This window comes from Manacus candei, unplaced genomic scaffold (assembly GCF_025592945.1).
Source record: "Manacus candei isolate 608988 ecotype Guabito, Panama unplaced genomic scaffold, ASM2559294v1 h1tg000150l, whole genome shotgun sequence".
NCBI classification, from domain to species: domain Eukaryota; kingdom Metazoa; phylum Chordata; class Aves; order Passeriformes; family Pipridae; genus Manacus; species Manacus candei.
The window spans coordinates 669,876-690,650 of record NW_026138198.1 but is presented as its reverse complement, the minus strand read 5'-3'; the positions used below and the strand labels follow the sequence as shown (position 1 = coordinate 690,650).

General features: G+C 48.2%; 1 protein-coding gene across 1 annotated transcript; it reads left to right on the top strand.

Moving 5' to 3' along the window:
* Window positions 1–1,125: 1,125 nt before the first annotated feature.
* Window positions 1,126–9,906, top strand: TMX1 (thioredoxin related transmembrane protein 1). Its single transcript, XM_051772197.1, has 8 exons — window positions 1,126–1,316; window positions 1,438–1,553; window positions 2,550–2,595; window positions 3,145–3,273; window positions 5,978–6,023; window positions 6,108–6,209; window positions 6,534–6,603; window positions 6,938–9,906. The coding sequence occupies exons 1-8, from the start codon at window positions 1,144–1,146 to the stop codon at window positions 7,114–7,116; spliced, it is 861 nt and encodes a 286-aa protein (XP_051628157.1). The 5' UTR covers window positions 1,126–1,143; the 3' UTR covers window positions 7,117–9,906.
* Window positions 9,907–20,775: the final 10,869 nt, after the last annotated feature.

The window sequence follows — 20,775 nt, the reverse complement described above, 5'->3', positions numbered from 1 at the left end:
GAACTGTTGGAACAAGTCCAGAGGAGGTCATGAAGCTGTAAGAGGACTGGAGCACCCACCCTATAAAGACAGGCTGGGAAAGCTGGGGGTGTTCAGCCTGGGGAAGAGCAGGTTGTGTGGAGACCTCATAAAAGCTTTCCAGTATCTGAAGGAGCCTGGAAGGAAGCTGGAGAAGGACTATTTGTCAGAAGCTGCAGTGACAGTGATTGTGTATCAGAAATACTGTGGCCAGCAGGACTAGGAAAGTGATTGTCTCCCTGTGCTGGGCACTGGTGAGGCCACACCTCAAGTGCCGTGTCCAGTTCTGGGCCCCTCAATTAAAGAAGGACATTGAGGGACTGGAGCGTGTCCAGAGAAGGGAACAGAGCTGAGGAAGTGTCTGGAGCAGCAGGAGCAGCTGAGGGAGCTGGGGGGGCTCAGTCTGGAGAAAAGGAGGCTCAGGGGGGACCTTCTGGCTCTGCAACCCCCTGACAGGGGGAGCTGGGGGGGGTCGGGCTCTGCTTCCAGGGAACAAGGGACAGGAGGAGAGGGAACAGTGTCAAACTGTGCCAGAGGAGGTTTAAGTTGGCCATCAGGAGGAATTTCTTTACAGAAGGGGCGATTGGACATTGGAAGGGGCTGCCCAGGGAGGGGATGGAGTCCTCATTCCTGGAGGTGTCCAAGGAAGGACTGGAGGTGACACTCAGTGCTCCGGGCTGGGGGACAAGGTGGGCATCGGGCACAGGGGGATCCATGGGCTGGGAGGGCTTTTGCAACCTCAGTGATCCTGGGACAAAGCGTAATGGGTAGAAATTGAAGGAGGAGAAATTCAGGATATTGGGAAGGAATCCTTGGGGGTGAGGGTGCTGAGGCCCTGCCACAGGTTGCCCAGAGAAGCTGCGGCTGCCCCTGAATCCCTGGAAGTGTTCCAGGCCCAGGCTGGACAGGGCTTGGAGCAACCCGGTCTAGTGGAAGGTGCCCCTGCCCACGGCAGGGGTGTTGGAACGAGGTAATTAAGGTCCCTTCCCACCCGGACCACTCCGGGGGATTCTCTGGGATCCACCGGCACTCCCGGACCCCCCTCCCCGCGCACGCGCGGCCCCTGAGGGCGGCGGGGGGCGTGTCCCGCGTGACGCGGCGGGAAGGAGGGCGGAGCGGCCCAAGATGGCGGCGCTGGGGCGGCCGCGGGCCCCGCTGAGGGCTCCGCTGTGGGCTCCGCTCTGCGCTCCGCTCTGCCTGGCGCTGGCGGCCGCCGCGCTGGGCAAACCCAGCCCCGTGAAGGTGCTGTCGGACGGCATGTGGCGGGATCTGCTGGAGGGCGAGTGGATGGTGGAGTTGTGAGTGGGGCAGCGCTGCCGGGGCGGGGTGTGGGGTGCGGGGTGTTTGTGTGTGTGTTTGTCTGTGGGGGTGTGTGGCGGGGTCTGTGGTGACAGGGTTGTGCTTCCTCCGTCCCCACAGCTACGCCCCGTGGTGTCCCGCCTGCCAGAACCTGCAGCCGGAGTGGGAGAAGTTTGCCGAGTGGGGAGAGGACCTGGGGGTGAACGTGGCCAAAGTGGATGTGACGGAGCAGCCGGGTGAGAGGGGCTGGGGGGGGGCGGCGGGGGATGCTCGGCTCAAACAGTGGTGCTTGTGGGAGATAAACTGAATTAACAGGGAATAACACGAGTCTTTAACTCATCTCCACCAAAGGTAGGTTGCTGTGTGGCTAAACGCTCTAATTTTGCTTAATAGAGTCACGAAATGGTTTGGGTTGAAAGGACCTTAAAGCCCATCTCATTCCAACGCCCTGCCATGGGCAGGGACACCTTCCACTAGCCCAGGTTGCTCCAAGCCCTGTCCAACCTGGCCTTGGACACTTCCAGGAATGAGGAATTCACAGCCTCTCTGGGCAACCTGTGCCAGGGCCTCACCAGCCTCACAGGGAGCTGACAGTCAGATAATAGATAAAATTAAAAAAAATAAATTAGATAACCTATCATTCTCTTTATGTATTATATTTTTTTTTTTTAGAGAAGTGATGTGGAGGATTTCAAGCAGATTTTTGGCCCTACTTTTTGAGAAAAGCTGTGGCTTCAGCCTTCCCTGTAGCAAGTCTCTCCCTTGGTTGGCAAAAGGGAGTGCAAAGAGTTTGCTCTCCCTCTGCTCCATCTCACTTATCTCCGTGGGGTTTTAAACATGATGTTCTCCATGCTGATCCCTTTCTCCAAAGTCACAGAATTTTTGAAACTTGCCTCACTTGGGTTATTTTCTTCAAGGTTTTTGGAGGTTGCAGATCATGTGGGGAAAGGAGAGAGTCTCTCTCTGAGGAGCTGCAGCCAAAATAGTCAAACAGAGCAGTTATCCCTGGACATCTCTTTTTTTTTTTTCCCCATGGAAAAACTTCCTTGCTCTTTGTCCAGGAACAAATTTCTTTTAGGCCACGTGTACTATGATAGGCACAAGGCTGTGTTTTATTGCATATAAAGGTTGATACCTGGGGGTGCCACTGCCTGTATTTGGTTTATAATAACATTTCTTGCCTTTTCTTACACAAATCCTGTACTTTTCTCAAAATTCCTGTTTTCCTACAGGGTTAAGTGGCCGTTTTATCATCACAGCTCTTCCTACCATCTATCAGTAAGTATTGAATGCAACAGGATTTTTTGGAGGAGGTTGGACATTTTTTTCCTTTTTTTGGGGACAAATAAATGAGGTTTATTATGCTCTTTAAGAATGGGAGTTACTTTTCACTGACTCAACCACTGTCTTACCTTCTGTGACCTTATGATACTGCCAGATGATTTCTTTTCCTTTCCCTTCAGGCCTTATTTATCCTGTCTCTTCATGGGTGTTTCTGTTTTGCAATCATGTCTCTGTAGGTTGATCTTTAATGCAGCTGTGTGGCAAGTGCTTTAGGAAGATTATTATCTTTTTTCTTTATGGAATCACAGCCTAAAGCCAGCCAAGATATTCGTGGGGTCAGTATTCTGGGAGTAACTTGTAATTAAGGCGTTTGGAAAAGATTTTAGAGGCAACATCAACTAAAGAATTTAAACTGACTAAGTAATTAAATATATATAAAAATAGACAAGGTGGTGGGAGGGAATTTGTTGAGTGGAAGCAAATGCTCCATGCTTGAACCATATAAGAGAAAGGATTTTTTTTGTTGTTGTTGTTGATTTACAGCTGCAAAGATGGAGAGTTCAGGAGGTACCAGGGTGCAAGAACTAAAACTGACTTCATTAACTTCATCAACGACCAGGAATGGAAATCTATTGAACCAGTGTCCTCGTGGTTTGGTCCTTCCTCTTTCTTGTAAGTTTTGGGTTGGTTTTTGTCAGAATTTGTTGCCAGATGTGCTGGGATGGGTGTCACAGGTGTGTCACACCTGCTGCTGCCTCCGTGGGAGCAGCTCCATGCTGGAATGTGAACCTGGTGGGTGAGTGTCCTGCCTCCTCCTCAGCTCTGGGAGGGTTGGCACCATAACAGAGGTGACCTGAGCATTGTCATTGTAGCAGAGATGTCCCCAGCATTGTCACCATAGCAGAGGTGACCTGAACATTGGCACCAGGGCAGAAATGTTCCCAGCACTGTCATCATAAGCAGAGGTGTCCTCAGCATTGTCACTGTGGCAGAGATGTCCTGAACGTTGTCATCGTGGCAGAGGTGACCTGAATATTGTCATCAGAGCAGAGGTGACCTGATTGTTGCCATTATAGCAGAGATGTCACCATGGCAGAGGTGACCTGAGCATTATCATTGTAGCAGAGGTGTTCCCAGCATTGTCACCATGGCAGAGATGTCCCCAGCATTGTCATCAGAGCAGAGGTGACCTGAGCATTGTCATCATGGCAGAGGTGACCTGAATATTGTCATCAGAGCAGAGGTCACCTGAACATGGTCACCATGGCAGAGATGTCCCCAGCAATGTCACCATGGCAGAGATGTCCCCAGCATTGTCACCAATGCAGAGATGTTCCCAGCATTGTCACCATGGCAGAGATGTCCCCAGCATTGTCACCATGGCAGAGATGTCCCCAGCATTGTCACCATGGCAGAGATGTCCCCAGCATTGTCACCATGGCAGAGATGTCCCCAGCATTGTCACCATGGCAGAGATGTCCCCAGCATTGTCACCATGGCAGAGATGTTCCCAGCAATGTCACCATGGCAGAGATGTCCCCAGCATTGTCACCATGGCAGAGATGTCCCCAGCATTGTCACCATGGCAGAGATGTCCCCAGCAATGTCACCATAGCAGAGATGTCCCCAGCAATGTCACCATGGCAGAGATGTCCCCAACAATGTCACCATGGCAGAGATGTCCCCAGCATTGTCACCATGGCAGAGATGTCCCCAGCATTGTCACCATGGCAGAGATGTCCCCAGCAATGTCACCATAGCAGAGATGTCCCCAGCAATGTCACCATGGCAGAGATGTCCCCAACAATGTCACCATGGCAGAGATGTCCCCAGCATTGTCACCATGGCAGAGATGTCCCCAGCATTGTCACCATGGCAGAGATGTCCCCAGCATTGTCACCATGGCAGTGGTGACCTGAGCATTGTCACCATGGCAGAGATGCCCTGAGCAAGGTTTGCTTTAAGGCTTCAAATAGCTCTAGGTGACTGTGTTGTTTTATTAAAGTCTTGTAGGTGACTTGCTGACACTTGAAGTTACTTATGAGGCAGTGAGACGTTTTGTCCATCGAAATTCTAGGAATTTTCTTTCCTTCCCGTATCTGAAGGGGCCTACAAGGGTGCTGGAGAGGGATTCTCCCTCAGGAACTGTAGTGACAGGGCAAGGAGTAATGGGTTCAGACTAAAAAAGGGGGAATTTAGGTTGGATATTGAGAAGAAATTCCTGGCTGTGAGGGTGGTGAGGCCTTGGCACACTCGCCCAGAGAAGCTGTGGCTGCTCCTGGATCCCTGGAAGTGTTCCAGGCCAGGTTGGACAGGGCTTGGAGCAACCTGGGCTAGTGGAAAGTGTCCCTGCCCATGGCAGGGGGTGGAATGAAATGATCTTTAAAGCCCCTTCCAACCCAAACCGTTCTGGGATTCTAAACGAGCAATAAAAAATGGAAAATAATATAGCAACATAGTTGTACATATGGGCTGTTGTTTAAAACAATGTATCTGCAGCAAAGTTGAAAGCAGGGTGAAGAGTGAAGGTTTCTTTGTTAAAGGAAAAGTGAAGGCTGAGAAGAAACACTGTCTTTGGAATTGTTTCAAGTTTTGTGGCTTTGGGGGGCTTTGAGTTGGTGCTGCATGTGCTGTGTGGTGGTGTCAGAGTAGCTGAGGCACTGAGTGACAAGGCACGCTGGGGACACTGTTGGTTGAGGCAAATGAACCCGATTGTGGTTTTTCCTCTGTTAACGTTTGTTTTATGAACTGTCTGAAAGTTTACATCCTCCAGGAAGCTCGGCATTGTTACTTTGTGTAACAGCACTCACAGTACTGTTTGAATCTTCAAACCGTGTGGTTGATCTCCAACAAAATACTATCCCACACCAAGGAATGTGTGAAACGGGGCATTAATTTAGGATTACCAAGTTTTCTATTATTTTTTTATATTCAGACACAAAACTTAAATGTGTCTGAAGATCTCTCAGTTCTTCTATAACCTGACTTTTTTTTTTTTTTTAATAGCTTAATTTTTGGTTTTAATAAAATCTCCCAGTGCTTCATTCCCAACGTCTTGAACAGAATCCCAGCTGGCTCCTCATACACTGTTGGTCCAAATGTCACTTAGAACATAAAAGTAACTTGAAAGTTGAGGAAGTTTGTGAATTTGTAGCAGTCCCTATGTGGAAGATGATACAAACTGATACCAAAAGTAGCTGGATGGGAAAGGGGTTTATTGAAGTAAAGACAAAACAGAAAATATAAATGAATTGTTAGAAAGAAAACTAGACAAGGACATGAAGTTCAGTGTGGGAATAAGTTAGGGAAATCAGAATATACAGGTTTGGGACTGACTTAAAGATGTTTTCAGTTTCTTTTCTCTGCTTTGTTCCAGGATGAGCAGCATGTCAGCTTTGTTCCAGTTGTCCATGTGGATCAGGGTATGTGCTTACATCTCTCCCTCATTTTATCTTAACAGGTATTCAGCTGTTCTTGGAATGATTCTCTTGTCTTTTATTCCATAGCATGGCCATGGTTATTTAACAGAAAACCTTGGAATACCAGTCTGGGGCTCCTATGCTATTTTTGGGTTGGCAACTCTGTTCTCAGGACTGATACTGGGACTGGTAAGTGAAGCATTTGGAACAGATTGTGACCACTGTGTGTTACTCTTGTGCTGCCTTCACCTCAGTGGTTAACAGTTGGTTTTGGGATACACTGAGCTGGAACACAGGGATGGGGGAGCAGGATGAAGCCCCCATAATCCAAGGGGAAGTGGTCAGTGACCTGCTACACCCCTGAGGCACACACAGGGGTGGGGCTGGGTGGGATCCATGCCAGGCTAGCAGTAAGTAAATGGTTGGACTTGATCTTAAAAGTCTCTTTTCCAACCCAGATGATTCCGCGTGCAGAATGTTTGGAGGTTTCAACTTTCACTCCTTTGGTTTCAGATGATGGTGTTCCTGGCTGACTGTATCTGCCCCTCCAAAAGGCACAGACCAGCACAGTACCCTCAGTCAAGTAAGCCCCCTGTAAACTTTTAATTCAGTTTGGTAAATCTATGACATAAATATTGGTGCAGAACTTGTGTGTGCAGGACCCGAGACTGAGCGCCTGTGATTGATGCTTTGCTGGTTGCCCTTAGGGTTTTAGTGGGTTTGCATTTAGCTAAACTTTTAAAGAACTTTGTTTTTTTTTTAGGAGGTAGAAAAATGCTTTTAGAGCATTTTCATACCTGCAAGACATGAAGTTCCACATGGGCAGGGAGGGAAAAGTTTTGAGCGGAGCTCCCCGCGATGCTAAAAAATCTCAGTGGTGTTTATTTGTGTGTGTGTGTTTCCCTTTCTCCTTTAAGGAAAACTGTCTCCAGAGGCAGGTGAGCTGCTGAAAAAGCTGGATGAAGAGCAAGAAGCAGACGAGGAAGATAACTCAGATGATGAAATGGAGGGCAAAGAGGTGTCCAACAGAGACTCGTCACCGAGGGCCGTGAGGCAGCGCCTGGCAAAAACGGCTGCTCCACTGGATAAATCTTAGCTGGATTTGTGAGCAGGATTAGTGTTTGAGTCATCAACTCAAAGGGAGATAAATGTCAAACCCTTCAGCTTGAAGAGAAGAATGACTCCTGTCTTGGTAATGTGGATGCATTTCATGAAGTCAGACAAAAAAAAAAAAAAAACAAAAATAGAGGCATCTTTGGCGTCAGGTTTTTAAAGAAAAACTTGCTGTTGCAAATGGCTGGAACTTCTCCTGCATGAGTGCAGGGAAGTGCCAAGAAATCATTGATGTGTCTCCTGGAACGACTTATTCTCTAGGGATTATTTTTACCAGGATGAAAACCAGTGGACTTGTTGCATGAGGGGAACATTAGCAAGGAAAATGCACTAACCTGTTTGCTGTCAGGGTGTTCAAAAAGGGTTTTCTCAGTCTAAATCTCACCTAGTTGTGCTCCGAAGAAATGCTGAGGGGGGAAAAGTCCCCTCAGTTATGGGACATGTCCCAGGCTTTTTTATGTGATAAAAACTGCTTTTTGCTACGACAATGAGAGCTACAAACCCCAGGTTTTTGTCTTACAGGAGACCATGGCACAAGCCCTCTGTAGCAGGATTCTCTGGCTGACCAGAAACCTGCTATTGGCATCATTTTTCTTTTAGAAAAGGCTGTAGAAAACTATATGAGCTTCTTGGCAAAGTAGTTCTCTTGAAAGGAAAAAAAAAAAATCACAAATAATAGCACCATGAAATCTTGTTTGTGACTCCAGGTGGGAATAGTTTACATGCAGGGTCCTCTGTTTGAATCCTCTCCACTCTCCCTGCTGGATGGCAGTAGGACTCTGGCTCATTTTTAATACATCATCAGTGATTTCTACTTAATCAAATTTTACTGCAAAATCCAGGCAGGCTTTACCTGGCCTGAAGTTGAAATAACAGCTTCCTAATTTCTTCTGCAGAAACATTTTTTTTTTCCCCTGTTTTCACAAAACCATTTTTTTGAACCATATACTTTAATTTTTTTTCCTCTTTAAAAAAAAAATGTAGTTTACTGTTTTCTGTATGGTATTTGTTTTCACTCTGTATAGAAATAAAAAGAATGCACATGCCCATTGGACCAGTGTTATCTTGTAAAGAATTTTCCATATTCTTTTAATTTCCAAAATATTTGCAAAGGAAGGGTTACCCTAAAACTGAGCACGTTTAGATTTTTTTTTTAATTTTTTTTGACAAGCCTATTCTTGCTGATTTGTTTTTTGTTTGGTTGGTTTTTTGTTTGTAGTTAGTTGTTTTTTTTTTTTTTTTTAATTGTTCTTCTGAGTGGGTTTGCAGGACTGGCACTTGATAAATCTGTGTCAATAGTAAACTTGGGTTTGAGTATTAGCACAGCAAACGTAGAAATGCTATGAAATGATAGAAATGGTATTTTTCCCTGCAGCCCTAAATCCCTGCTCCCCTAGTGAGTGTTAAGAAGACAAACAAGGAGCTTGTAATGAACAAGGAATATTGGGAAATCCAATATTTGGAGCTCCAGCAGGTGAATCAGCTCATAAAGAGTTAAGAATGTATAATAATGGGTTTTTTTAGTCAGTCTTTGTAAGGTGCATTTTAAGTGTATGTGATAAAACATAACTCATGGAAAAAAAAGTGATTTAGTTATCCAAATATCTCAGTGAATCTTCCAAATTGAGATGAATGAGTTGTTATGTCTTGGATCTTCCTCCTTTGACTTTTTCCCTGTTTTTTTTTTTTCCCCTTTCCCGAGCGTTGGTGCTCTGGAATGACTTCAGGGCTGGGTTGTGTGTTTGGAAGATGGAACTGATGTTTGAAAGGGTCCTTTGGGTTAAAATCTGAGCATTCCTCTCATTTTTTTTTTTTTAAGATAAAACTTTTCCTGGTGTTGGAACGGAGACCACTGTGTGCCAGAAATGCCTTTGAGGTGTTGGGCTTGTGGGGTTGCCTTAAATTCTCTGAGAGTTTAGATTTTAGCCTCTGTAAATAAAGCAATAAATCCATGATATGCTGAGGAGAACCAGTAGCACTGTCTCTGATAAATGGTGTATTTTTTAGTGTTTGGAGAGGGCTTGGGAAGGCAAGACACAGAAATGCTGTAGCTGTTTTTAAGGAATTAAGCTCAAAGCTGAACTGTATGTGCTCACTGCACTTGGAATATATTTAAATGTAGCTTTTATAGGTGGAGGGTTTTCTAATTTTTTTTCACTTACAGTGAAACTTTGTTCAATATACAGAGTATATGCTGATAAGTTTGAGTTGGAAAAGAACAACCAGCCTTTTCTTTGTCATGCTGTACTCATAGACTCCTGGTTGAACAAGAACTCCCAGCACTAATTTACCTTTTGCCTTTGCACACTCTTCTCACTGCCCTCCCTGCCTCAGGCAAGCAACCAAATCCCAAACCTGCCTCTTAGGGGTAAGTGTTCCCAGTTGCTGGAATCCAGCCTCTGTGTGTAACTTCTGCAAGCATTTAGCCATAGGCAGCCTGGTTTTGCTACTCTCTGTAGATCTTCCCATTCATCTTTTGCATAATGTTGTGCTTTGGGCCTGTGAATATTGAAGTTTTTTGCTGTCTTTTTTTTTTTTTAAATAAAAAAAAAAAAATCTCTCTATTCCAAAGATGTTTACTGAGGCTGAGTGAAGGTTGCAATGTAACACAAGTGTAAGAGCCTGTCCTTTGTGTGTACTGATGATGCTTGAAAACCAGTTTGAGCCTGTTTCATTCCAGAAGGAATTAATTACCTGTAACAAGACTTTTTTTTTCTTTTTTTTTTTTTTTTTAAATGTTTCGGAGAGTCTTCAAGTAAAAAAATAACCACCATCTTTGGATTCCTGTGTTTGTGTCTTCTTTTTTCGAGCCAGTGTCTTGCTGTTTAGTGATGAACCAGCTGTTTCCATGGATAAAAATTGTAACACTGCAGCTGAAAAAATATCTTTGTGATAAATCTTTTTGAAAAGATGAGTTTGAATAATAGTTCAAACTAAAGCTGCACCGGGGTGCTTGTGTTTTTTAGTCAGGACTGGTTTGGGTACCTCCTTTTGATTAAATGGTTTGGGAAGGAGCTTTCACTCATCCCAGGCTTGGCCAGCAATGGTAATAAAATGGGTTTATTGTGTAGCAGAAAAAGGTGGGCTGGAGTTGACAAATGAGGTTTAAAATCCCTTTTTTTTTTTTTGGTGACTGTTTTCTGTAGTTACGTAAAACGCCTGCAGATGGTGTTTCAGCTGCAGACGACCCCTCCCTCTCCCACCTCCACAGTGTATCCAGCCCCAGGAGCTGGAGGGATCAACACTGCTGCATTAATCTTGGAGTGGGAAGCTTAATTCAGAATTGTGGGAAGCTCTGAAATGAAAGAGGAGGGAACAAATCCAGGCAAGGAACGCTCAGAGCACTGCTGAGTAACACTCCCGGTGCCACCTGTTTTCCTGTTCCCTGTTCTTTTCCTCCATCTCTGCTCCAGGAGTGAGTATGGAGGATGTGGTAGGTGCAGCCTGAATGTGTGCAGTTTTCTGGGAAAGTGCAATAGTGCTCTTAGTTGCTCCCCAGCAGGAGTAAGGAAGGGGCATTGCCTGGGGAATTAAGTGGATGCTCGTACAAACCTCACTTCCCTCCTCTGCCACTCAATATATATAACAGAAAATAGCAGCCACTCCTAAGGAAAAAAAACAACCAAGGAGAAAGTCAAACTGAAGTGTATTTAGGTGTTAAATTCGTTGGGACCAGCCTGGTGAGAAACAAAGAAGCAGCTGTGTGTTGTTGGCAGTCGGTGTTTGCCAGATTGCAAACGTCAGCTGCAGGTTTGGTTTGGAAATCAGGGCTTTCTGTTGGCACAAAGACTGATGGAAGGAGAAATTTCAGTGTGTTATAAACTATTGCAGTGTTTAGAAACACCCAAGTACAATCTCAATTTTGAGTTGATTTTTTTTTTCTGATTTAAGAAGAGGGAATTATATCTCTTCCAAGTGTCTTGGTTCCTTGTTTGCATCATCTGGAGTTCTTGGTTTGACCTGAAACCACCATCACCTTTGGCTCTTCCCTGAGTTTTATTTCTTGGCTGACTCCCTACAATCCACCCTTGGACCAGCTTTTCTTTACCTTGAAAAGTCTTTACCTTGCTGTGGGCTTTAACTTCAGCAACTTTCTAGAAGAGATCCTGCCCTTTTCCTTCACTTTTCCCTATTTAGCTCTTTAAACTTTCCAGACACAAGTTTCATTTCTGTTCAGCATTGCGTGTGTAATTTCTCTTTAACTGCCTGGCAGATCCAGAAAGCTCTGGAATACCAACTCTTAGGTCCTAAGAGTTCCACCTTCCCCAGGTAGGTGCCCAAAAGCCAAGCAGGAATGCTGGGAACCAATGCCAAGGGATTGAGGTGGATGTGGACTTTGTGTGTGACTGATGTCCCTGAAGTGAGGGCAGACTCTGAAATCCCTGTGAACAGCAGAGGGGGGGGGGAAAGGCACCAGTGAAGTCTCCTGGATGTCTCTGTTTAAAAGGTTTTTATAAGTTAAATTATGTCTCCACAAAACAAAGGAGTTTTAGAAGTGCAAAATGAGAAACAATTAATGCAAGGTCACTATTAAAAAATACATACATATATATTATGTATATATATATATATATTTATTAGCTGTGCTTTTCCTTCCAGAGTCTTTTTATTTTGTTGATCCTGGATCTCCTGGATCCTGTCCTTTTTTTCACCACTTTGTGGGATTGTTGATTTCTCAGGAAGATTCTATCTCTGAATCTTCTCTTTCAACTCCTCGGCATGTGGGATGTTCCACAACTCAACTGAAGGGAAAGGGGTGTTCAGAGGAAAGATTTCTTCTGGGTTTGTGCCTTCCCTGTCATATTCCCATTCCTGTGGCATTGGGGAGAAGTTCTGAAGCCACCAGAGATGCTGGACATGGGCAGGACAGTTTCGCTCTTGAGGTGATGTGATGTTGTTATTCCCTGAGCAAAACTTTTTCTTCCTTGTGCCTGGGATCCCACAGGGCTCAATCCATGGGTCTCCCAGGAGAATATCCCACGTTTTCCCCTGTTGAATCTTCCTGGCTGTTTACTGGATTGCAGAGCTGATTTCTTAGACAGTTGGAGAAGTAGATTTAGATTAGGAATTGGGAAGGAATTCTTCCCTGTGAGAGTGGTGAGGCCCTGGCACAGGCTGCCCAGGGAGGTTGTGAATTCCTCATCCCTGGAAGTGTTCCAGGCCAGGCTGGATGGGGCTTGGAGCAACCTGGGCTAGTGGAAGGTGTCCCTGCCTGTGGCAAGGGGGTGGAACTGGATGATCTTCAAGGTCCCTTCCAACCCAAACTTTCTGGGATTCCAAAAGTGGTTCTCCAAGGGTAAAGTAATTGTTTTCTCCTCTTCCCATCACCTTGTCAAATATTTGGGAATATTTTAAGTGGTGTTATACAGAGCTTTCTTTTAGGTATTTATTTATTTCAACAGGGCTTTGTTACCAATAACTGGAGATTAGGTCCTCAGTACTAAGCAGGATGTGTGTGCCCAGGAATAGGAATGACACCTGATGTGTCCCCCCCTTAGGTCAGTGCTTGTGCCTGTGGCCAGACTTCCCAAAATGTTCTGAGTTCCTGAAGGATCTGATGTTACAGGAGCTGGTCAATGAAATCGCTGCATGAAGATGAATAAAAGCCAAATTACACACAACCTGTGTGTAATCTCTGTTTTCAAGTGCAGAGGTTTGCAGTCAGTTTGATGGGTGTGGTGACAGGTTTCTGAAGGAACTGCCTGGTTGATGCATTGGTTGTCAGGACCCTCAGGATGAGGATGATCCATCCCATTCCCGATCCATTGACGCTACAACCAGTTGTCAACCCAGTGTGGAGCGATTGCTGGGGCCATCCAAGGCCCCCCTGTGTGGGATCTGAGCTTTCCTTGGAGGTTCCTGTGTGTTTTCTTAAGCATGAGAGGCAACAACAAAGCTGTCAGCCCTGGGAGAAGAGTTGTTGGGATGCCCTGCTGGAACTGTGCAGCTGGAATGGCTGAAACCCCAACCACCATGGGGTGGTGTAGAGGGAGCTCTCCGGGCAGGAGGAGCTGCCAGCACAGCACCTCACCAGGGGCACCATAAAGAGGGGGCTTAATCATTATTTTGGCAACACTTGCTGATGGAAATCCCTCAGCTTGTCCTGAAGTCCTGTGGTGGCTTTGGAAAACGCCTCAGGAGATGGAGAAGCCTGGCTGTAGCTGCTGTAGGAGTTTCACTCCTGGTGAAACTGGGGCTGGACCTGGCTGCAGGGTGGTGTGGGGAATGTGCAGCTGGGGCTCCCTGTTTCCTGCCTCAGGAGGAGCTCAAGGGCATCACTCATTGCTTGGTTTAGGATAATTAGGAGTTGACCAAGAGCTCCTGCTCCTCACGCTGCCCCAAGACTCCACACTGAGATCTGCTCCACTCCAGGTTTGCTTAAACAGATTTTTTATTTTTTTAAGTAATTTTTTCAAGGGGCTTTGGAGCACATCTCCCAAAGGGCTGCTCCGCCTTTACTCCAGGGATTTGTGGAAGAAGTTGTGTGGCCAAAAGGAGAGGAAGTGAAAGGAGCCATCCAACCACGTGGTGGCAACGTGGAGATGCCACAGAGGGGCTGCTTGGACCTGTGTTTCCCTGAAGGAAATTTCAGCTCTACAGAGAGATCTGAGGTAAGATCGTGGCTTAAAAGAGGATGGTAAGGCAGGGAATGTAAATATTTTTGGCTGTGTCACCTTAAGCTGTGGATGTTTGGATGGACTGAATAAATGAAAAAAGCAGGTTTTATGGATTGGTGAGAACTTTGTGAATGGGAGGATGTCGGGGAATGAATAAGACTGAGCTCAAGGAAGCACAGCAGGAAGGCACCTGGCAGCAGGATGGAGGTAATGATGGCACAGGGAAATGTCCAACTCCTTTGTGCTTTGCACAGATGGATTTATTCTGGGGTGATTGGGATCATCACTTGAACTTCCAGTTCTGGGAGTCCTGGCCTCCACAATGAGATGTGTGGAGGCTCAGGGGGGACCTTCTGACTCTCTCCAACTCCCTGACAGGAGGGGGGAGCCAGGGGGGTCAGGCTCTGCTCCCAGGGAACAAGGGACAGGATGAGAGGAAATGGCCTCAAGCTGTGCCAGGGAAGGTTTAGATTGGATATTGGGAAAATTCCTTCATGGAAAGGGTTGTCCAGCCCTGGCACAGCTGCCCAGGGCAGTGGTGGAGTCCCCATCCCTGGAGGGATTTAGAAGCCCTGTGGATGTGGCACCTGGGGACATGGGTCAGTGGTGGCCCTGGCAGTGCTGGGGGAATGGTTGGACTCCATGATCTTGGAGGGCTTTTCCAACTTCAATGATTCCACGATTCCATGTCCTGCCAGCTGTCCAGGGCACGCTGTCCTCACTGGCAAGGTCACACATGGGCTCCTCCCTGGGATCCTACGGGTTGTTCTGGGCTCAGAGGGGCAGAAAGACTCTGGAATGGGCAGGTGTTGGCAGAGCCCCATCCCGCCCCAGGGCTCCTGCCTGGGCTGCAGCTGCAGATCTCCGCGTTTTCTGCCCCATGAGTGAGCACAAACCCCAGGTTTGCCCTCAGGGCAGCTCATGTCAGGGTTTTTTCCCCTCTGTTTGCTGCAGTGCCAGGAGCCAAACCAGCTCAGTGCCCACACCTGGCGTGCGTGTCCCAGCGGGATCTGCCAGGGAGGTTCTGCTGCTGGATGTCCTGGGGGAGCACATCCACCTGATCCCACCAAGCACAGGGATGATCCATGGGGCTGCCCACCTTGGACCTGGGATCCCCAGTGTTGGAAGTGCTGCAGAAGATGCCTGCACAGGTCAAATTGCCAAATAAATGAAATACAGGATCTTATAGGATAATCCTGTCCCTAAAGGAGAATATGGGAACACAGCCTTGTTACTTAACTTGTTGTTCAGGCTGGAGAAGAGAAGGCTCTGGAGAGACCTTAGAGCCCCTTCCAGGGCCTAAAGGGGCTCCAGGAGAGCTGGAGAGGGACTGGGGACAAGGGATGGAGGGACAGGACAAGGGGAATGGCTTCCCACTGCCAGAGGGCAGGGATAGGTGGAATATTGGGAAGGAATTCCTGGCTGTGAGGGTGGTGAGGCCCTGGCACAGGTTGCCCAGAGAAGCTGTGGCTGCCCCAGGATCCCTGGAATTGTTCCAGGCCAGGTTTGACCGGGCTTGGAGCAGGGAGTGGAACTGGATCATCTTTAAGGTCCCTCCCAATCCCAATCAGTTCTCTGATTCTATGAAATCCCAAACTGATGTGTTTTGAGATAGGACCTTCTCCATAGGGTGTTTTGCTTAAATTTAACTATATTGATAATCTGGTTTGTCAGTAACTGTGAATAGGTAGAACAGTAAAACAAACCAGGTCAGTGTTGCTTCCCATAGGGAATAGAAGGATGTGGAGTTGGACTTGATGATCCTTGTGGGTCCCTTCCACCTCAGGACATTCTGTGATTCTGTTCTGTGATTCTGTGACATTTTTAGGAGATCATTCTAGAACCTGTGGACTGAAGGAGGAGCTTGCTGGTCCCTGCATGCAAAACATGGAGCTATTTCCAGATCCTGCTTCATCCAGGAGCAACAAGAGCAGCTGAGGCAGAGATGCAGGATCCTGTTTTGGAGCTTTCCCCATTCTGGCATCATTAACCCTGCACTGCCCTCTGGGTTATTTTCCCAGCTGAGCTGATTAGTCATTCCCTGTCCTTTATTCTCTTTGCCATCCCCTCAATCCCTTCAATCCCAACATGTATTTCCTATTAATCAGGCCTTTCCCTTGTGGTTGTTTTTTTTTTTTTTTTCCTGGCTGGCTTTGCACAAGTGGTTTATTTACAAATCCCTCCAAAATTGGCCTCTTTTGGTTCCGAGTGAGGAGGGTGTTGGTTGAAGGAAAGCTGATTTTTGACAAAGTCAGCATGAGAATGGGAACAGATGGGGATGTTGATGAATTTGATTTTCCTAAATGTTGCCCTCCTGCAAATCAGCTTGCTTTTCCCTATTAGCATGAGAAACAGCAAAAAAAGGATTTAATTTCTCTAAACATTTTCCCTCAATGATCTACCTCTCCAGCTTAGAGATTTATATTGCTGCTTTTTCAGCAGAGCAGCTGAATTCCTTCCACTGAGAATCCACTGCCATTTCCAGGTGATTTCTGGCATTTCTCCCTCCCTGGGGTGAGAACTGTGCTTAGGGGAAGTGGTTTTAAATGGTATCAGTTCAAGGGTTTATGTGCTTTTAGGTCCATTTGACTGCATGTTTTAATTTTATTTAAATTTTAAAGGACTGAGTGGAGGCACCAGCACGTTTTGGAGATGCTGCCATTCCCAAGTGCCACTGGAAAACCTGTATCCAGCATCCACAGAGCTGCATCCCTTGGGAGCAGGCAGGGCAGGAGGAAGTGCAGGAAGCTCCGAGGTGGAAGCAGGAAGGCAAACAGTGTTTCCCAACCTTTGGGCTGGAGACATCACACAGCAGGATTCAGCATCAGGTGCTGGAGCACACACAGCCTGCTGGCTGCATCCTCTGCCAACAGCCTGCAGGAAAACCTGGCACAGCTCCACACAGGGACAACCCTGGCACAGCCCTGGCACAGCCCTAGGGCTTCCTCTCACTACCTGCCTACACAGCAGGTAAATCCCAGAGAGCCATTTCCTCCAGAGAGCCATTTCCTCCAGAGAGCCTTTTCCTCCAGCCTTTTCCTCCAACCTTTTCCTCCAACCTTTTCCTCCAGCCCTTTTCCAACCCTTCCTCCATCTCTCCTCCATCCCTGAGTGTGGCAAAGCCCCTGTCCCCCCTCAGAGCCCCCCACTCCTCAGTGTGACCATCCAGGCAAGCTCATCTACCCCGAAACTCTACAAGCACCAGGAGGTTGGTGTCCATGGAAGCCAAGCATGGATCTTGAGGTACCTAATGCTGGCTCACCCTTCGGGGTGGATTTCTGAGCTGGGATGGAAAGGGAAGTGGGTTCCATGAGGGAAGAGCAGTGAGGGGCTGATCATTGCATCCTGTGCCTGGGAGAGAAGTCTGCTGAGGGCTCCAGCCCCTCTGCACATCCATGGCCATGTAGAGGGAGAGACCTGCTGCCTTTGGTGCCTTTGGGATCCTGCCCAGGCAGGATGTAAATCCCCCAGATTGAGGATAAAACACAGTGTGAGCACAGGAGCCACATCGCTGCCCATGGAATCCCAAAATGGTTTGGGTTGGGATGGACCTCAAAGATCATCCAGTTCCAGCCCCTGCCATGGGCAGGGACACCTTCCAAAGGTCAGGTTGCTCCAAGCCCCATCCAACCTGGCCTTGGACACTTCCAGGCATCCAGGGGCAGCCACAGCTTCTCTGGAAAACTCGTGCCAGGGCCTCACCCTCACATTCCTCCCCAGTATCCCATCTAATATCCCTCTGGCAGTGGGAAGCCATTCCCCCTCGTCCTGTCCTTCCGTCCCTTGTCCCCAGTCCCTCTCCAGCTCTCCTGTAGCCCCTTTAGGCCCTGGAAGGGGCTCTCAGGTCCCCCTGGAGCCTTCTCTTCTCCAGGTGAACACCCTCAGGTCTCCAAGCCTGTCTCCAGAGCAGAGGGGCTCCAGCCCTTGGAGCATCTTTGTAGCCTCCCCTGGACTTGTTCTTATGTTGGGGGCCCCAGAGCCGCCTTTCCTTTGAATCCTGGGGCTCAAAGCTCTAAGCCTTGCTTTTTATTACCCCCTCTCTCCTGTTTTCTCCTGAAGCTGCTCAGCTCTGACTATTTCATCCCATTGGTCACACTGTCTTTAATGTTGTCCCTCACTTTGGAACTCCTGTCATCTCCTGCAGTGCATTAGGGACTGCAGATCTCCTGTCTGACTCCCTGGATAAATGGAGGCTCAGGATGAGCTTCTGGAACCAACTCTCTGGTAGGCACTTTAATTTCTTGTGCATTTCTTCCTAACATCTGATCTGAATCTATCCTCCTTCAGCTTAAGGACATTCCCCCTCATCCTGTCGCTCCAGGCCCTTGTCCAAAGTCCCTCACCAGCTCTCTTGGAACCCCTTTAGGTGCTGGATAAGTCAGCCTGGAGAGCTGAAATCCAACCTTTTGGGTTTTATATTTTCAGCTTTACCTACATGTGCTGATGGCACTGGCCATCCAATGAGGAATTCCCCTCCTCCAAACTTCTGTATTCCAGTCATTTGTCCTCTGCCTTGCTCAAACCACGCTGGAGAGCATCCTGCTGTCCCACAGAGGGATCCCTTCTGCTCTGCCATGGGAGGATTGACTGGCTGAGCTGGGGGAGTTCAGCCTGGAGAAGGGAAGGCTCCAGGGACACCTTAGAGCCCTTTCCAGTGCCTAAAGGGGCTCCAGGAGAGCTGGAGAGGGACTTTGGAGAAGGATCTGAAGTGACAAGACAAGAGGGAATGGCTTCCCACTGCTAGAGGGCAGGGATAGATGGGATATTGGGAAGGAATTGTTGGCTATGAGGGTGGTGAGGCCCTGGCACAGGTTGCCCAGAGAAGCTGTGGCTGCCTCGTCCATGGAAGTGTTCCAGGTTGGACAGGGCTTGGACCAGCCTGGGATAGTGGAAGGTGTCCCTATCCATGGCAGGGGGTTGGAATGAGATGGGCTTTAAGGTCCCTTCCGACCCAAACCACTCTGGAATTCCATGATTTTGTGACACAATATGTTGAAACGTGCAGGTGAATGAATAGAGAAACAGGAGGCACAACTTCCAGGGAGGGATGTGCCAAGAAATCCATGGGAGACAGATCCACCTGGCTGGATCAAAGAGCCCTCAGCTGCTGCTTGGCTTGGCTCTGTGACAGGGTGTTTGGAGAAAAGCCACCCTGCAAGATTAAAGGTTCAGTCCCTGGCTGCACAGATGTCTCGGACACCCGAGATGGTTCATCCAAGCCGCGGTTTTGGAGCTTCCCAGTGACAACTGGGAAGGGGCAGATCACCTTTCATCCCTCACCCAGTGCCTAATTTAGTCATGAGAAACACTTGTGCACCTTCAGAGCCATAAATCACCCTAATGGCTGGGATTTAATCAGCAGTGGAAGGCTGGTGTGCCGAGATGGTATCACATATTCCGATGATCATCTCTTCAAGTGGGAAATGAGGCATTTGTGCCCGTGCATTGTACAGGATAAATGAGTCCAATGAAATTATGCTGGTTTAATCCTGAGCTCTGTGCATCACAGTTGTTATTCCGTGAGAGATAAATGGGAGGAGCAACGAGCTCGTGCTTCTAACGAAGGGGGAGCGGGTGAGTCTTGATCAAGGCTTCGGTGCCCCATTTGTATTCACAACAGCTCTTCTGGCCTCCCCTCCTCGAGTTTTATGTCTGCTTTTCCTCTTTTAATCACTTAATTGTATTGGATTTTCTAGCTGAAGAGTCCCTTTCTATGAACTCCTCCTCGAAGACTGAAATATGGAGTTTAATTATCTCCCCTTTATTTATTTATTCCAGCGCCGAGGGCTCCCGACCCTCCCGCGGAGCCGCTCTCCTCGACGGGAGGCTGGGATGAGAAGCTTCCAGAGGATGTGACTCATTTGTGGGGAGAGCTGCTCGTTCTGCTTCGCTGGGAGCATCAGCAGTGTCGCAGGAGACGGGATCACTCCTTGCCCCTGGAGTCGGGAACGGTGCCGGCAGCACCGGCACAAACCGGAGCGTGGCTGCACGGTGAATTATTGATAAGGGAATAATGGCAGCTGGAGATAATCCCTCCAACGGAACACAGGGAATAAATCTTCTCTGCTGCACAGGGAGTTAAGTCTTGCAGCCAGAAGAGCGCTTCCCAGCCGTGGGAATAAAGGTGGCAGGAGGTTTTCCTTGAATGAAGAGCGGAGAAGGAGCCCCGGGAGCAACGTGTGGCATTGCAGGGGAGGGATTTGGCTGTGGGAGGGGTGGGTTGGCTCACAAACCTCACTCTTGGTTTGGGAACTTCAGTGTGCTTAGCTGAGAGCTGCAGGACTTCCAGGAGAAAGGGGGCATTGGAAGTTTGGGAAGCAAACAGTCATCCCTGTACCTGTCAGGGAAGGTGGAGAGGAGTGGGTGCCAAATTAGAAATGGGGTAAACTGGGCTTTCCTGGGCTACCCTGGCCCCATGGCCCGGGGTTAGCCTGGTGGTGGCCTTCCAGGAGCAACCATCCACCTTCCCAGAGGCCTGGTGTAGGCAAAGTGTGGTCATGGAATCCCTGAATGGTTTGGGTTAGAAGAGACCTTAAAGATCAGTTCCAACCCTCTTCCATGGGCAGGGACACCTTCCGCTCGACCAGGTTGCTCCAAGTTCATCCAACCTGGCCTTGGACACTTCCAGGGATCCAGGGGCAGCCACAGCTTCTCTGGGCAACCTGTGCCAGGGCCTCCCCACCCTCCCAGGCAGGAATGCCTGGCACTGCTCTGCCATGGCTGAGGGATGTGTTGGGTGGCCCAGGCAGTGTCCCAGCACTTGTGCTTTGCCTCCCAGCCTCACTGCATGAAAATGGAGAGGGGGAGACCATCCCCTGCCTTCTGTGGCCTCCCGTGGTCAGGGGCTGTGATGGGGCATCACAGCACCCAAGTGCCCCTTTGTGCTGCTGCTGGGGCTCATCCCACTTGGGATTTAACTAAAATGGGAACTCAGCTCTTCCCAGGCAGATGGGAGAGGTGTCCAGTGGCCCGTTTTAGTGTCTTTTTAAGATATAAGAAATACAGATGTGTGGTGTTTGGGCAGC

What these genes read in the sequence shown, in the direction of transcription:
- TMX1 (XM_051772197.1), top strand. Translation starts at nt 1,144, where the DNA reads ATGGCGGCGCTGGGGCGGCCGCGGGCCCCGCTGAGGGCTCCGCTGTGG. An exon ending in TTTGGTCCTTCCTCTTTCTT is followed by an intron (nt 3,274 to 5,977) that starts GTAAGTTTTGGG and finishes GCTTTGTTCCAG; the next exon opens with GATGAGCAGCATGTCAGCTT. An exon ending in AGCACAGTACCCTCAGTCAA is followed by an intron (nt 6,604 to 6,937) that starts GTAAGCCCCCTG and finishes TTCTCCTTTAAG; the next exon opens with GAAAACTGTCTCCAGAGGCA.